This window comes from Centropristis striata, chromosome 9 (genome assembly GCF_030273125.1).
Source record: "Centropristis striata isolate RG_2023a ecotype Rhode Island chromosome 9, C.striata_1.0, whole genome shotgun sequence".
NCBI lineage: Eukaryota > Metazoa > Chordata > Actinopteri > Perciformes > Serranidae > Centropristis > Centropristis striata.
The window spans coordinates 35291521-35306971 of record NC_081525.1 but is presented as its reverse complement, the minus strand read 5'-3'; the positions used below and the strand labels follow the sequence as shown (position 1 = coordinate 35306971).

The following is a 15451-nucleotide window of genomic DNA, read 5'->3' as shown; positions in this document are numbered from 1 at the left end:
CAAACACAGGCTATTATGACCAATTCTCTGTCACATGCCTAGCATTGTGTGTTTTGTCATATATGTTTAGTCATTCAGGCGTCATGCAAGACTCGTGACCAACTTATTTGCTTTGGAACAATATATACAAGGAGTGGTCAGACACAACAATGGATCACATACTGTGTATGTGCAGAAATAATGCTGCAGCACTGCCCTGTATGGATAGATATGGTACAGAAAAAAAAACATTATTGCAAGCTCAGGTCTTAAGAGGGAAAACCAGAGAATAATCATAGCAAATTGTTTGATTATTGTAGTCTTTTTTTTGTAAGCCCTAATATAAACATAGAATTTAATAGATCAGCCTCACTGTCAATTCATCATCAATTAGCAAACTATATTAAACCTTTAATGTGATACCTTCACCATCAAAATAATGTTCCTTTTAAAGCCTGACAGATATAGACCTATCAGTATCTGTGTACATGCTGTCCGATATGTGCTGTTATGAAAATATTTTGACACAACATAATGTAAAATGCAGAATGTATTTGAAAAATAAAGTCAACTTCTTGAGTTCGGAAAAGTAGACTTCAAGCTTCAACCTGATTTTCCTCAATATATGTCTAAAAAAAACACATAAACTGCATAAAAGCCAGATTTTCCCAAATCAATAGTTGTGGTAGGTTTTACCAAGAATATCTCATCAATGTGTAGGAGGATTTCAGTTGTACTACACCCTTAAATATTGTGGTTATTGCTCATTTTATGACATTGATGAAAATCAGGTTGTAGTTTGCAATCTAAGTGTTTGAATAGACGTGCCATTTCTCTAAAACCATGTTCCTTCCTCTGATGACTTATTGACAAGAACAACAAATCTGTGAATATCTTTCCAACTTTATCGAACACAAACGTTGACTTTATTCTAGTTATTTCAACTTTTTTCTCGAACTACATAACGAAAAAAAAAAAATCCTCGACTCATTATTTTTTTCTGGTACCTGGCCCAAATCCTCTTTCGTAAACATGGGCTCGCTTCTTTTTTAAATTTTTTAAAAATGTATTATTATTTTTTTTAATTTTTTATTTTTTATTTTTTATTCACAAAAACAATTTACAATATATACAGTTTTTGCCAGGGGGTTAAGAAAAAATAACACAAACAAAATCAAACAGCAATTCCAAAATAAGGGTAAGAAACAGACAAAACAAAAAATACATAAGTACATAAATAAAGAAATACAGAAAATGATGCATGAATCCTCAATCAATAAAGTATCGGTCCAAAACAAAGTCAGTTTTCAGAGCCTTCTTGCTCTTAAGTCCTTTAATAGAAGTGCAGTATTGCTCCAGTTCATGTAAAAAGTGAACAAAACTGGGTTTGGAGTCAGCCCATTTCTTATGTATGTGAAATTTCCCTAAAAACAGAAGTAACTGTACAAAAAAACTCAAGTAATTTCCTTCTGATTTTCGACATGGGCTCGCTTCGTGCTCTTATTTTTCAGAGACAGTGACGTCACTTCCGGTGCTGCAGCGGTTGTTTGCCGCTCTGCTGCCGCGGCGTCGCCCTGAGCGCATTCCTGTTAGCGAGAGTTTCCAGCGGACCACAGAGGCTGCACATTCCTCTGTAGGCGCGGTGGACTTTCCCGAGCGGCAGGTTGTTTCGAGTGGGCTGCAAAGAAAGAAAAAAAAAGCTTTTTAAACTCTGTATCAGCGGGACAATGTCGCTGCTCGTGCTCCAGTAGCTGTTAGCAGCAGGTGGAAGTGGACCGGGGGACACAGTGAGGACATGGACCGCGAGAGGCAATCAGAGTGTGTACCTGCTGGTTTTCAGCAAGTGTGACGGACTGACTTGAAGGTAAGGAGCTTTATTGTGTTCTGTTTCATTCTAAACTACTCTTGAACAAACTTCAGTGGCCAAAATTGATTTTAAAAAACAAACAAACAGCTGAATATCTGAAAGAGTTCACTTCTACACTAAAAAAAATAAAAGAAAAAGGTGTGAAAAACAATTTCAAGTTACCTGTCCGACCTGTTTACATAAGCACTGATTACATTTTCACCTACAGCGTCAAAGTAAGATTTCCGGGGGGGTGTGTTAGAATAAATGAATGTTTGATGAGTTGAAAGTAAAAGCTAAGGGACATTAAATGGACGCTGGGGGGTTATTGTCAGTCCTTACCGGCTCATTAAGTAGGCAGCAGCTGATTATTCATTAACAGTTTCATTTCAGTGGTTGTGACCATGGCGGGCTGGTGGTGCCACCGAGCCTGTATGTGCTGTCTGTCCGAGGATGAGAAGACCAACATCCATGTGGACAGGGAGATCGAGAGGATCCTCAAGCAGCAGAAGAAGAAGGAGAGGAGGGAGATTAAAATTCTCCTGCTGGGTCAGTGAATGCACACAGTGCACCTTTTGTTCATCTCTGACATTTATCATGACAGCGGCTATAAAAGGCCCAGTGTGATATAGTATATTATTTATAAAGCAAATAAAATAAATCAGTGTGACACAGAAATCCAGGAGTACTCTATAAAGGAACGCCCTTCATGCAAATTAAAACTGCTTGGCCTGTTTGGCAGCCCGCAGCCAAGAGAGAGAAAACTATGTAAAGTATGTGTCATCCTGTGAGTATGTAAAGTATGGTCCACATTGGGATTGGTTGGACCTGAAACCACAGAAACCTACAGACCTGCTCCACAGCTGGTCGGATGACTTTTTGATGACCAGCATTGACGCCTGATTACTTTGATGCTTTAATGGAGTCAGATATAGTCAGGTACAGAGTGGATTAAAGGGGACAAAAGGCTGAATATTAGTTGATTAATCAAGAATATTTATCTGCAACTTGATTGTTTATAGAGCTGTAATGATAAGCTGATCAACAGAAAAGTAATTGCCTACTGTTTTGATACTTAATTCACCGTTTTTATACATTTTTCATTCTAAAAATGCTATTTTCAGCCTCATATGGAGGTTTCGTGTGTTCCTCTGATGTATATCATATTAAACTGACTCTTTCTCAGTCCCGATACCGATACCATATCTCGGCTGTGGTAATAATCCGATACCAGCCTCGCCATGGCAGCATCAGGCTTCACGTAAACATTGCTTTTATATGAAGAAATGGTATTAAATTCACAGTAATTTAAGTGAATTGTAATTTATTCTTTTTTTAAAAACACTAAATTGTGCACAAGCAGATTGGTAAAACAAAATATCGGTCAAAACTTAAATAGGAATACAAATAATTTATATAGTATAAAACTAATGAGTAATTTAAAATGTATTTAATGTTGTTTCTTAATTTACACAATTACCACAAAATAAAAGGTGTGGTCTAAAAACAACGTGGGCTTGTTTCTTGCTTTTATTCTTATTTTTTTTTAGAAATTAAATTAATGCTTTCAAAATGAACACCAGAAATCTGAAATATTTAACGTTTTTTAACAATTTACGCAAAATAAAAGTTCAAGATTACAGCAGACTGCATTTTAATATTTACAATGATGATACTGGTATCATATGAAACTCGAAGAGCTAAGGAGTCTTTTGTGTCCGCAATTAATTAATAATGGTTGAATTTAGGTGAGGAAAAACTGGCACGACCACTTTCATAGAGGTCTCTCTCACTTCAAGATATCTGAATGAAAATGGGTTCTGTGGGTACCAACAAGTCTCCTTTATACAGAAAAATAGGGATTATTCACATCAATTTGTTTGAATATTTTGTTGTTTTTTAAAATGATTTTCAGAACTAATATATAAACGTAGAAATGAATTGAATAGATCGGCCTTATTGTCATCATTGGCATCATCTCTGGTAAATTTCCTGGGGGAAACCCTGCAGTGATATGGACAGATGGGAAACAATAATATTGAATTATTGCGCAGTCTTATTTCCTGTGTCGCTCTGTGGGATGACAGAAAACAAATGTTTGTGTATACGGGAACAGGACTGTCAACAAAGCTGTGTTGAAAGCATTTCCTTTCAATAGTGTAAATGACAGTCAGGTTTTCTTTCAACAGCTGTTGTTGGAGGATTGTTTGCTCTGCCTCGAAAGCAGTTTTGAGAAATTACAGGAAAGTGTTTGGTGGAATAACGAGAGTTTTAGTTTCCTCTTGCCGATGCTGATTTAATGATACACATCCACAGAAGCTAAATCATAACTTGTTGCTCTGCAGCCTGTCGACCTCTCTCTACATATGTGGAGCAATAAACAAGACAACCTGTTATGAAATACAACAATATAGATAAAATAAAGGAAGCTGTAAAATGTCAAGTGCAATATTCATTAAAATGAGGCTATCAAAGAAAATAAATCAAGCTCTTCTTCTTTTTATCTCAGGCACTCTCTGACTTTAATCTCTGAGGCTGAAAATAAACAGCGATGAGAAAATGTGCATCGATCAGAGAAATGTCCGGTTCAACTGCTTCAGTCAGTGACCTCATTCTTATGTTGTGGTTTCTGGTTTTCTTTCAAATGACTTGTTCATCCTTCAACTGCAGAAGTAGCTGAGAAACGACACTGTGAAGACTCACTGTGTTATCTTGCAGAAATTCAGCTTTACTTCTATTGTTTGTTCCTAAAGAGTGAATTAATCATTTAATGTGTTTTCTGCTTGTCAAAGCAGCTAGTTGTTGTTTGCTGTTTGCTTCTGGTGCTGTACAGTGTGTTTGGCAGAGCTTTTAGGCCAAAACCAGCTTCCTGCTGCAGCTGGAAACAATATTGACGAGACAGTAGAAATACAATAAGAGTCATTTGTCTGGTTCAAAAGAAAATGACGATTATTAGTTGTTAGTGTTTCAAGTGTCTGCAGCTCTGGAGAGGGACGCTGGCTAGTTAGCTAGCTGTGCATCTGAGCTGCCATCATGCAGAGGGACTGTTGAATCCATTACTGCTGCTAGCTACCAGTCTGCTCATTTTTTTTAACCAGTGTAGCATTAAAGCATGGTGTAATTAGCAAGCTAGCTAGCTGGTGAACTAGTGAAAGGCCGGCTAGTTAACTAGCGTTTCCCACTTTGCTCCAACGCCACACTGGTGAAAGAAAATGAGCCAAATAAGGACGTCACTCATCTGGCGACAGTAATGGGCTTTCCTGAAGTGTAGATGAAGAATTGAGTTTTGCATGTAACTCATTTAGTGGCTGGCTCTTGATGCTTCCTACTACTTCACTGCTTGTTTAATCATTACCGCAAAACCTCACCTCAGTTAGTCCGTGGTTTCCGTATGTTGTTTTTTTACGGATGTTGGCACCACAATGGTCCCAGTTCTTTACAATGGCAATGGTACGAATAAAAATGGTCACAGCTTTGAACATCCTGTTATGTGGATTTCCATGGAAATGTCCATTCTATTTCTATTGTACTCTCACATTAAAGTTGGAGACCTGAAAACCAAAACAATGAGCTGAAGGGTGCTAAAACCCTGAGCTGAGGGGAAGAAACAATGTGAGCAAAATCTAGTTTTTATTCCTGAACATTAATCCCATAAAAATCTAAACTGAGGTTGCGACCAGATTCTACTGTGGAGAGACTTCTAACAAGTGTCTTTTTCATTGACCCTTTTTAAATCACATCTATCTTTCCATTTCATAAACCAATCAGAAACACATTTACACTCACAGTTCAGTTGACCTGCATGTCTTCGGACCAGTCAACAGTGAGCCGACGGTGCTCACCTCTAAACCTCTAACCCAGTTGACAGAATCGTACTTTAAATAGTAATTTTGGGTCTTTGTTATGTCCTCAGGTACTGGGGAGAGCGGGAAAACCACCTTCATCCGACAGATGAGGATCATCCATGGACGAGGCTTCTCAGAGGAGGAGAGGAGGACCTTTGCCAAATGCATTTACCAGAACATTCTCTCAGCCATGAAGGCCATGACAGGAGCCATGACCGCACTCAGAATCCCATACTTCAACCCCGAGAACGAGGTAAACCTGCATGCAACACACATGAACGCACACAAATAAAGACATCAAGCCTCCGTGAATCAACAATGAAAAAAATTGTTTTGTAAAACACGGTACACCACAAAAACTAACACGCCAATTCTCTCGCTGTCTTCCAGATCTACGGCAAGTGGCTGCAGGACGTAAACACAATGCAGATTGCACAGCTGGAGCGCGGCTACGTTGATGCAATCCGCCGCCTCTGGGCAGATTCAGGCATCCGGGTCTGTTACAGCCGTCGCTGCGAGTACCAGCTGCTGGACTCCACAGAGTAGTGAGTAGATTTATTGCAGTGGAAGCTCTCGACACTCGACCACACCCTGAGCTAGGGCTGCTAATCAGAGGATATCACATGATCGAACGCTGTCACAGCAAGCTGCCAAAGATGATATCACAATACAGGAATCTATGATACAGTTTTGCAAGAATGTCTGTAAAAAAAAAATGAAGACACACCTCTTTAAAGTCCAGTGTATAGGATTGAGTGGCATCTAGTGGTGAGGTTGCAGATTGCAACCAACTGAATAACTCCCCGTTGCTCATCATTTCCAAGCATGTTGGAGAACCTATGATGGCCTTCAGGTGACGTAAAAACATGAAAAGCACTCTCCAAATATAGTGTTTAGTTTGTCCCTTCTGGGCTCCTGTAAAAACACAAATTAAAAATGTTATATTCCTTTTCTGCCAATAGATATGCCTAAATCCACTTGGTCATTTAAATATTTAAATAATCTTCGACTGTATATGTATTTACTGCACAAATTTACTTTAGAGACATCTTTAGAGATAGCTGAGATTAAAGGAACTACAAAGTTTTTTTTAACGCGTTATAAAACACTGATGCCTCTATGTGACCTCCATAAGCAAACAAGATCATCAGCGAGATTGTTTGTCTTAAAACTGTGACTGAATTTGTTGTTGATTAGAAAATCGCTATGGCTAGATAGCACTGGTAATAAGATCTTTGAACACAAACAGCAACAAGTAAACGTGCCATCATTCTAATATCAAAGGGGCGTAAACCAAATAAGCAATAATTACACAGTTTCTGCTGAGCTAAAGTATGACAATAGAACGTGTCGCGACATGTCGTTTGTTTATGACACATCTGACCTTTGTACCAAAACCCACATGTGGACACAGAGAAGAAAAATGACGTCCAGAAAAGTTGAAATTCTTGAAGTTTTTATATTGTCAGTTGTGTTTTATTTTATTTTTATGGTCTCAAAAAGACAGTATTTTTATCTTGAAAAAGGGCATACTTTTATCTTTATGGCCTCATTTTGTTTGCTTTCTATCTTTGCTTTGTTTCAACCCTACATCTGTTTGTCATGGTAGCACAGTTTGTATTTTGTACTGAGACCACTGGAGGGGGCTAGATCTTTACAGACTTACAGCCTTTTGTTCAGCCACCTTGAAACCACCAGTTGATCAAAGGGTATGCGAGGCAAAAGTGTCAGCAAAGTGTTTTGTGAAAGCGGCCACAATTATCATCTTCTAAACAGATAACATGAACCTGAAAAAGTCGCAGCACAGAGCTTCCCTCGCACTTTTTAATCAACATGAAAAGATTTACCATACAGTAGGTGTGAGCCTCACGCTCAAAGTATCTAATGTGCCACAGAACAAAGGCTCAGCCTGCCTCTGTTTTCTCTTTTCTATTGCTGTTCTTTCCCGTGTTTACCCAGTAGCTCAATCATTGCGGTGTATGCATGATAAGAGACAGGCAGTAGCTAATGACAGCTTGTATCAACACGAGCCATAAAGCCGTCGACTGTACACAGGCTGATATGGACTTACTCCACTCCCTTCTTGTATTTTAATCACTGTTTTTTTTATCATCATATATCTTGTGTCACTCCGGTTTGTTTTACCCGGTCGAAGCTCAGTGTGGTGTAAACAGAGACAATATGTTTTACAAGAGGTCTCCTGTATCTTTCTTCTTCTCTTCTTCAGCTACATGAGTAATCTGGACCGCATCGCCGCTCCAGACTACATCCCCACAGAACAGGATGTGCTGCGAGTTCGATTCCCCACCACAGGCATCCACGACTACTCCTTCACCATCAAGACCATCACACTAAGGTAGCCAGTCGTCAGATTACCATTCTACTGTCATACAAACACTATTCACTGCACTGTAAAAAAAAAAAAAAAGAAGAGAGGCAGAGGCTTTGTCTGCTCACGCTTGTTTGGACGCAACAGGATCACATTTCTGATTGAGTCTGTACAAAGCCCCTGCCGGGAAGTGAGCTGTCGCTCTCTGGATTTATTTATAACGCGTTGGTATTGTTTCGTTCTGAAACCAGAGGGGGATCTGACTACAGCGAAGCAGACAAAGATCCAAGTTTACTTTAGCGGAACATTGTGTTCCCAAATTAAATGACACCTGCTTTTAAATCATGAGGTATAACTTCACAGTTAAAATAACAGGAGAGGTTTGTCTCAGCTCTGTAGGGCACACAGACTTACAAAGGCAAAATATTCATAAAAGCCAAATTCGGGGTTCTTTTCTAAAGAATATTATCAAAAAGTCCAAAAAGAAAAGAAAAATTGTCAAACCTTTATTGTTTGACAAGGATTAAAGACTGCTCTGTGCTTAAGGGCACTGTGAGAGCACAGACCTCCTCCAAGCCAATCCCATAGCTCATTTGAATTATTTTGTTCTTCCTCACTGTGATTCAAGTCAGCTCCAAAATTAAATGCCTTTCCATTTCATTTTCCCGTAATCCCACTGACAGAAAGACAAATAAACATGCCAAACCGAAATTGGCGGAGGTAATAATTGCCACAATCAACTTTTCAGCCTTCATTGTTGACAACACGATTATTAATTAATGCCAAAGACATACACTACATAATGCTGTAGGAATCAGAGGAAATAACAAATAAAAAAAGTCCAATTATTTTCCAGGCTTTTGAAAAAAGTAAGCAAACTTAATTCAATTTCTGATTATCTGTTCACCAGAAAATATTGTTAAGACATTAAAGGGAAACTTGCAACCTGGATCCTATATTTTCATGTTTTTGTGTCTAAGTGACTAATAGGGGACAACAATTGTAGCCCAGTATTAAGTGAGAGCACTGCAGCCAACAGCAACATAATGGGCTGCAAGGTGATCACTCGGTGCAATTGCACATCATCAGTTTAGATCCAGTTAAAGTGCTTATTGTTGCCACTACAGAGAAATAACTGTTTAACGTTTTATGTACCTATTACTATTATTTACTATTTATTTACTTGATCCAGTCTTGATCGCTTGAGGAGAAGTCTCTTTCTGAAATCTCCTTGTTTCATGTTGTTGAAATCAGCTAACTATTTCTGACATTGTCTGTACCACAGCACCTCCTCTCTCTCCAACTCACTCACTTTCATTCCCATCGGGTTAACCTTTATAACTCCTGCTTGTTTCTGCTCCGGTCCCTGACAGGATTGTGGACGTGGGCGGTCAGAAGTCGGAGCGTCGGAAATGGATCCACTGTTTTGAAAACGTCACCTCGCTCATCTTCCTGGCCTCCCTCAGCGAGTACGACCAGGTCCTGGAGGAGAGGGACACCATTGTAAGAGCACTGAGACAGTTTGCCTGTGTCCCACTCTTAGTTTAGCACGGCACAAGGTGGACAGAATAATAGAAAGTAAAGCAAAAAAAGTAAAAAATAATTTGTGTATCCCAAGGTTCTTCCTTGGCTTCATGCTACACCCTTTGAAAAAAAAGACCAATCGTTTTTCTGTCATGCTGCTGACAGACAAACGTACAAAAACTGAGCTGAAAACACAACAGCCGCATGACCTTCTTTTAAAATTTGACATACAGTTCCGTCAGTAAAATGTAGTTTAAGTATCAAAATTAAAAGTATTCATTATGTATAAATTTCCCTTTTGTGTTTGTACATAAACTGATGTGTGGCTTTGCTGCTTATTCCTGTTTTATAAGATTGTAAACTGAATATCTTTTAGTTTTGGACTATTTGGATAAAATGAGATTTAACTGTTGACTCTGAGAAACTGGGATCTCCATTTTTCACTATTTTATTATGTATTCATGATTAAAGACCAAGCAGTAAATCGCTTAATTGAAATACACAGATGAATCATTAGTTGCAGCCCTATATTATTAGATTATCATTACTGCCAAATTAACATTTAAACAGCCTTTTAACTGGTGCATTCATGAAGGTGGAGCTAATCCTAATGGATTTATATAGGGTATACATCATATCTTATCAACTTATTGGCTGTTTCAAGTTAAGTATGTGCCTGTGAAAAGCAGTGGAGTAGTACCTGCGTCTCTGATCTGAACCTTTTCTTACTGCAGTCATTCCCTCGGTCCACCAGCAGATTTCACTCTTGCACAGGGAAACCTCCCTCTCTCTCCCTTTCTTTCTCCTCAGCCTCTCCAGCTCTGTGTCCCCCTCTGCCCGTCCCTCCCTCCCATCCTGTCACTAAGCCGTTTATCTCTCCCAGCCACTTTTCAGTCTGCCAACACATTCATTAACCTACACAGTGGCCTGTGAGCTCCAGACCCCCCATAAACTCCCGCCTCCTCTCTTTAAAGGACTGCTTTCCTCTCTGCTTCATTCTCAGACATCCAAATCTATCATGCCATTCCAGAAAACTTTTTCTAAAATAATCTCTAAAAAAAACCTCATGGGTGTAATTCATTGATCTACAAACGAAAAGCCCCTTTATGCTGAGCAGAAGTGCTGCAGACTCCAGAATGATATCTCAAACTGTCTCTGTCTTCAGAACCGTATGCATGAGAGTCTGGCTCTGTTTTACACCACCATCCACTCTCCGTGGTTCTTCAACACCTCCATCATCCTCTTCCTCAACAAGACTGACATCCTGGCTGACAAAATCCAGACATCTGACCTGCAGAAATACTTCCCCAGCTTCACAGGTAAGCTCTGGATGCATTTTATAATAATAGCCAGCACTTTTCAGACTTAAATATCTCAATAATAACCAGACAATCGTGGTCCCCAGTGGATGAAACCAAGTGATTTTTGTTCTCCTCAGTAGATGAATCAACAAGAGGAATACTAGTTTCTAATAACTTACTAGATAAACTATAGACTTGTAGTTAAACTGATCCAACGTTGTGTGTACCTGTGATAGTGTTTAGACACGTGTGTGTGTATGGCAGTGTTTATGAGTGATGGGAACACTGACATAACAAACCAGGTCTGAAATGTCTAAACTAAATCTAAGGCTTTGGTGAAACTCAAACAATCAAACAAGAAACTAGTTAAGGGTTTGAAGTAGAACCATCAGCAGATTTCACTACCATCAACGACAACAATGACAGAAAGTTGGCAGGTGTGTGTTCTCATCACAGCGTAGACAGAATGTCCAAGATCAAACAGGGAAGCAACGTTGATTTCCCCCTCCGACCAATTTGCTTTGGGCACGCAGCTACCTCATCACATCGTCATGCTCCCCCTGAAAATAATGTATCATTAAAAAATAAATAGATAATGCGCGCACACACACACACACACACACACAGATGTACATACACACACGCACACACACACACACACACACACACACACACACACACACACACACACAGAGTTGCAAATGAGTCACTTCCAGGTACTTGGTGTGCTTAATGATGTGGCTGCAGCCTGTAGCTCTGCTGGTGTGAGAGGCTGTACAGCGTAGCCCTAACAGTCACCCCCACGCCACCCTCGCTCCCACTGTTACCCATGGCAACCACAGACAGATACTGTGCCTCCCGTAAGCCTTGCACCCCCGCAACCCCCCGAGTGTACAACTGAGAGGGGTCTGTGTGTGCGCAAGGTGGGAATTAGTGACTGCAAGTGATTATGGCTGTGTGTGTGTGTCTGTGTGTGTGTGTGTGTGTGTGTGTGCGTGCAGTACGATCACTGTGTCCATCAGTGTTGGCAGTATAAAATAATGACTCATACAGGGTCAAGCTCCTTGATGTCAATTTAATTTTAACGACAACTCTGAGCAGTTCCTACCTCTGGCTGCTCATAAAGTCGTTGTCTTATGTGATCCTTCTTACTGCCGCTGTGTCTTAATGTGAAGGCTCCTGCTGTTAAAGGGGTATTGTATTTTTCTCTTAACTGTAGTGCTACTTGTCAATTGAGATTGTTTGAGTTTGAGTTTTTTTTTGAGTGTTGGAGATATCAGCTACCTTCTTTCCAATATAATTGAACAAGATGACTTGTGGTGCTCAATGCACCAAAAACTCAACAGCTATGTCTTTTTCCAGAATGACCCAGTTACCCAAGATAATTCACAGACCTTGTTGTTGTTTCATCAGGAAACTTGAGTCTTGAGTAGTGTACCGTACTGAAAAAATGGTGTTTTTGCTCTTTTTACATTTTCTCACTGTGTCTTTGTATTTCCCTGAAATTTACAGTAGTGTTCAAAATAATAGCAGTCCAATGTGACTAACCAGATTAATCCAGGTTTTTAGTATATTTTTTATTGCTATATGGCAAACAAGGCACCAGTAGGTGCAGTAGATTCTCAGAAAACCAACAAGACCCAGCATTCGTGATATGCAGCTCTTAAGGCTGTGCAATTGGGCAATTAGTTGAAAGGGGTGTGTTAAAAAAAATAGTTAGTCGCATTGTCCTGCACCTCTATGGTAGCAGCAGAATGATGGCTAGAAGTGTAAACTGCTGTTCTGTCTGGTTTTATGTGAATGTTTGTCACATGACTGTTAGTCTCAAAATCAATCATGTCTTCACAGTGTTGCAGACGAGCGCATAATTTAATGCTTTTAACAGTATCTAGTTATTCCAAATGGTTTATTTTGAGCAGCATTTTAAATATGATATGTGGAATAAGTGATTAAAATACAATAAGTGATTAAAATACAAGAAGGGAGTGGAGTAAGTGACAGAAATATCACAATTTTAAGCTTTGTTTTGGTTACTTTTTCAAACGGAAACTTGCATAACCCATGATCCGTCCATGGACTCAAGGAAAGTCAAAATTTGAATTTGAAAACGATAATGCCTGTTTTTATTTTTGCCGATCTTTCAAAGAAAACGTCAGTGTCAAAATGGTTAAATATAAGTTTTACACAAATCTGAGTCACTTCTAGCTTTTCTAACGTGGGATTTGCAGCTTTTATGTGTCCAACAGTCATGGTGAGCTTGTTTTATTCAACCATGGGTAACCATCTAAAATGGCAAAGCAAACCCTGAAATTTTCAGAGGCTGTAATAAAAAAACAAACAAAAAAAAACAAAGACCAAAACATATAATTGATCCTGAAAATAGTTGCCAGTTTTGTCAGTTGACTAGATTGCTGCATTACATATCTGTAAGTTGTGGACTGTGGACTTGGAATGCGTCATTAACAATACTGTGAAGTTCTCATTTGCAGTATTTTATCGACACCACATGCTTTAAACAACTAATTAAAAAGCATGATGGACTTAACTGATAATTTACAATAATTATTAGTTGCAGCCACGATAAATCACAGCCCCTGTTCTGGCTTCAGTTGCCTTTGTTGTTGTTTGTTGTGTGTTGCTCCAAAGTTTTCATCATGCAGTCTATTATTCAGTGCTTCAGCTTTTACACCATCACAACATCCTGATGACCTGACAAAGGTAGTAATCTAGTAATAACTGGATTGTATTTACTAAAATAATACACAAGAAAACTATAAAAATGACCATCAGCCCCAACAATCGATTTCCATTCCTTTGGAGATGAAAACTGCCTGTAATCATCTTCTCCTTCAATTTGCACTTTTGAGCTGTAACTGTTTATCCAACAAAGTTACAGCGGCGGGAAAATTATAAAGAAGAAGGTGACGAGATTGTTGAGAGTGAAAAAGAACGATGTTTCCTTTGTTACCAGCTGTGTGGCTCGTATTGTTTTGACCCTGTGAGGATTGTGGGAAAAGATGTCCCCTTCCTTCCCTCATCTCCTTTCTCATTTTGTTAACAGGTAAGAGGCATGACCCCGAGGACGCCAAGAACTACATCCGCAAGCTGTACGAGCAGCAGGCCATCAACCGGGACAACAGGGACGCGTGGAAGACGCTTTACCCACACTTCACCTGCGCCACAGACACCAACAACATCCGCAGGGTCTTCAGCGACGTCAAGGACACGGTGCTGCTCAAGTCTCTCAGGGACTACGGAGTCATCTGAACTTTTACACAGTGGTGACCAACAGGAATAAACCGGAGGTTCTTGAGTGTGCTGCAATATTTAATTCTACTGATGAAGACCAAAAGTTTTCTATGTTTTTTCTCAAGCAACAAGCTCCTGTCCGCCCCTCCCGAAGACCTGCACTCTCTTCCTCCAAGTAGAAAACATGAAGAATTGTTTAGGGAAACACAAGACTTGAGTGACTTCTGATGAGAGAGTGAGGCACCACCAACCCCCAATTTTGAGCATTTGGTTCATGATGATCCATAACAGAGGGAATCCATCAGGTACATTGAGGTTCAAGCAAAAAATGTAAACACACAAACTGTTTGTTGTTGTGTAACCTAAATGTCATTAGATGAGTTATAATCCGCTCCACCTTTTATTATAATCCAACCTCAATCGGGAGATTTTCTCTCTGTGACTAACGTCACCACAGTCTTCGATTGTTTCACAAACACTTTGCTCTTGTAAGAGCCAAAATCCCTAATGATTACAGTTATCTCACACTGGTAATATTCCTATCTGTTCGGCACAGCCTCCATCACTTATTATGTGCAGAAAGATTGTGGAACCACCTTTTGAGTCCTTCTAACGGGGCTATAACAGCAGCATGCGATAACATCCTTACATTCACCTTCAGTCAGTCACTCTGTCTGTGTCAAATGGTTTATTATGCAACTCCCTGTGTTACATGCAGATAAATACAGACAAGTGACGCTGTAATAGCCCCACAGTCAGTGCAAACAGTGAGTCACAAAAAAATAACAATCACAATGGTTGTGATGTGGATGAAAGGAAAGTTTGGAGAAATAGAAACTAAAATATTCAACAAATGTTATTTAAAGCCTCTGTTATATGTTTATAAGCACAATTTCTGTCTTTTTTTTTTTTAAAGCTAGTGGCCATTTAAAATGTGCCCGCTTTGGAACTAGCTGATTGTTTGGCTTTGAGTATTGCTGCTTGCAGCTTTCTGGAAAACCGCTGATCCAAACAAGTTAGCACTCAAAACTGTGCATCCTTCGGGTCCTCAGCATAACACCTGCTATCACATACTTGCGTCCCAAACAAATGCTATAGCATATACATCATTTGCTAACAGCTAGCTATTTGGGACCAGGCTATTTCCAGGAACAAGAGTGCTCATCAGTGATGCTTGAAAAGTAAGCTTGTAACATCTCTGTAGCCATGGATGTATAACTGCGTTGGAGGTCTGGCCCCGTTCATTCCTATGAATGTTGCTCTTGTTGGCATGCATCCATTTTGTTGAAGACATTGAATCCCGGCTTGATCCACTCCTTTTATATTTTTTTTTCTATACGTTTTTAGAAAAACATTGATGGATGCAGCTTAAATAAAT

General features: G+C 39.5%; 1 protein-coding gene across 1 annotated transcript; it reads left to right on the top strand.

Moving 5' to 3' along the window:
• Positions 1–1626: 1626 nt before the first annotated feature.
• Positions 1627–14433, top strand: LOC131977471 (guanine nucleotide-binding protein subunit alpha-11-like). Its single transcript, XM_059340786.1, has 8 exons — positions 1627–1843; positions 2208–2374; positions 5739–5923; positions 6061–6215; positions 7898–8026; positions 9373–9502; positions 10689–10842; positions 13886–14433. The coding sequence occupies exons 2-8, from the start codon at positions 2230–2232 to the stop codon at positions 14089–14091; spliced, it is 1104 nt and encodes a 367-aa protein (XP_059196769.1). The 5' UTR covers positions 1627–1843; positions 2208–2229; the 3' UTR covers positions 14092–14433.
• The last annotated feature ends 1018 nt before the right edge of the window (positions 14434–15451 follow it).

Excerpts from the sequence above, each read along its gene's own strand:
- LOC131977471 (XM_059340786.1), top strand. The coding sequence starts at position 2,230 with ATGGCGGGCTGGTGGTGCCACCGAGCCTGTATGTGCTGTCTGTCCGAG. Across the intron at positions 6,216-7,897 it reads CTGCTGGACTCCACAGAGTA|CTACATGAGTAATCTGGACC; the intron begins GTGAGTAGATTT and ends TCTCTTCTTCAG. Across the intron at positions 9,503-10,688 it reads TGGAGGAGAGGGACACCATT|AACCGTATGCATGAGAGTCT; the intron begins GTAAGAGCACTG and ends CTCTGTCTTCAG.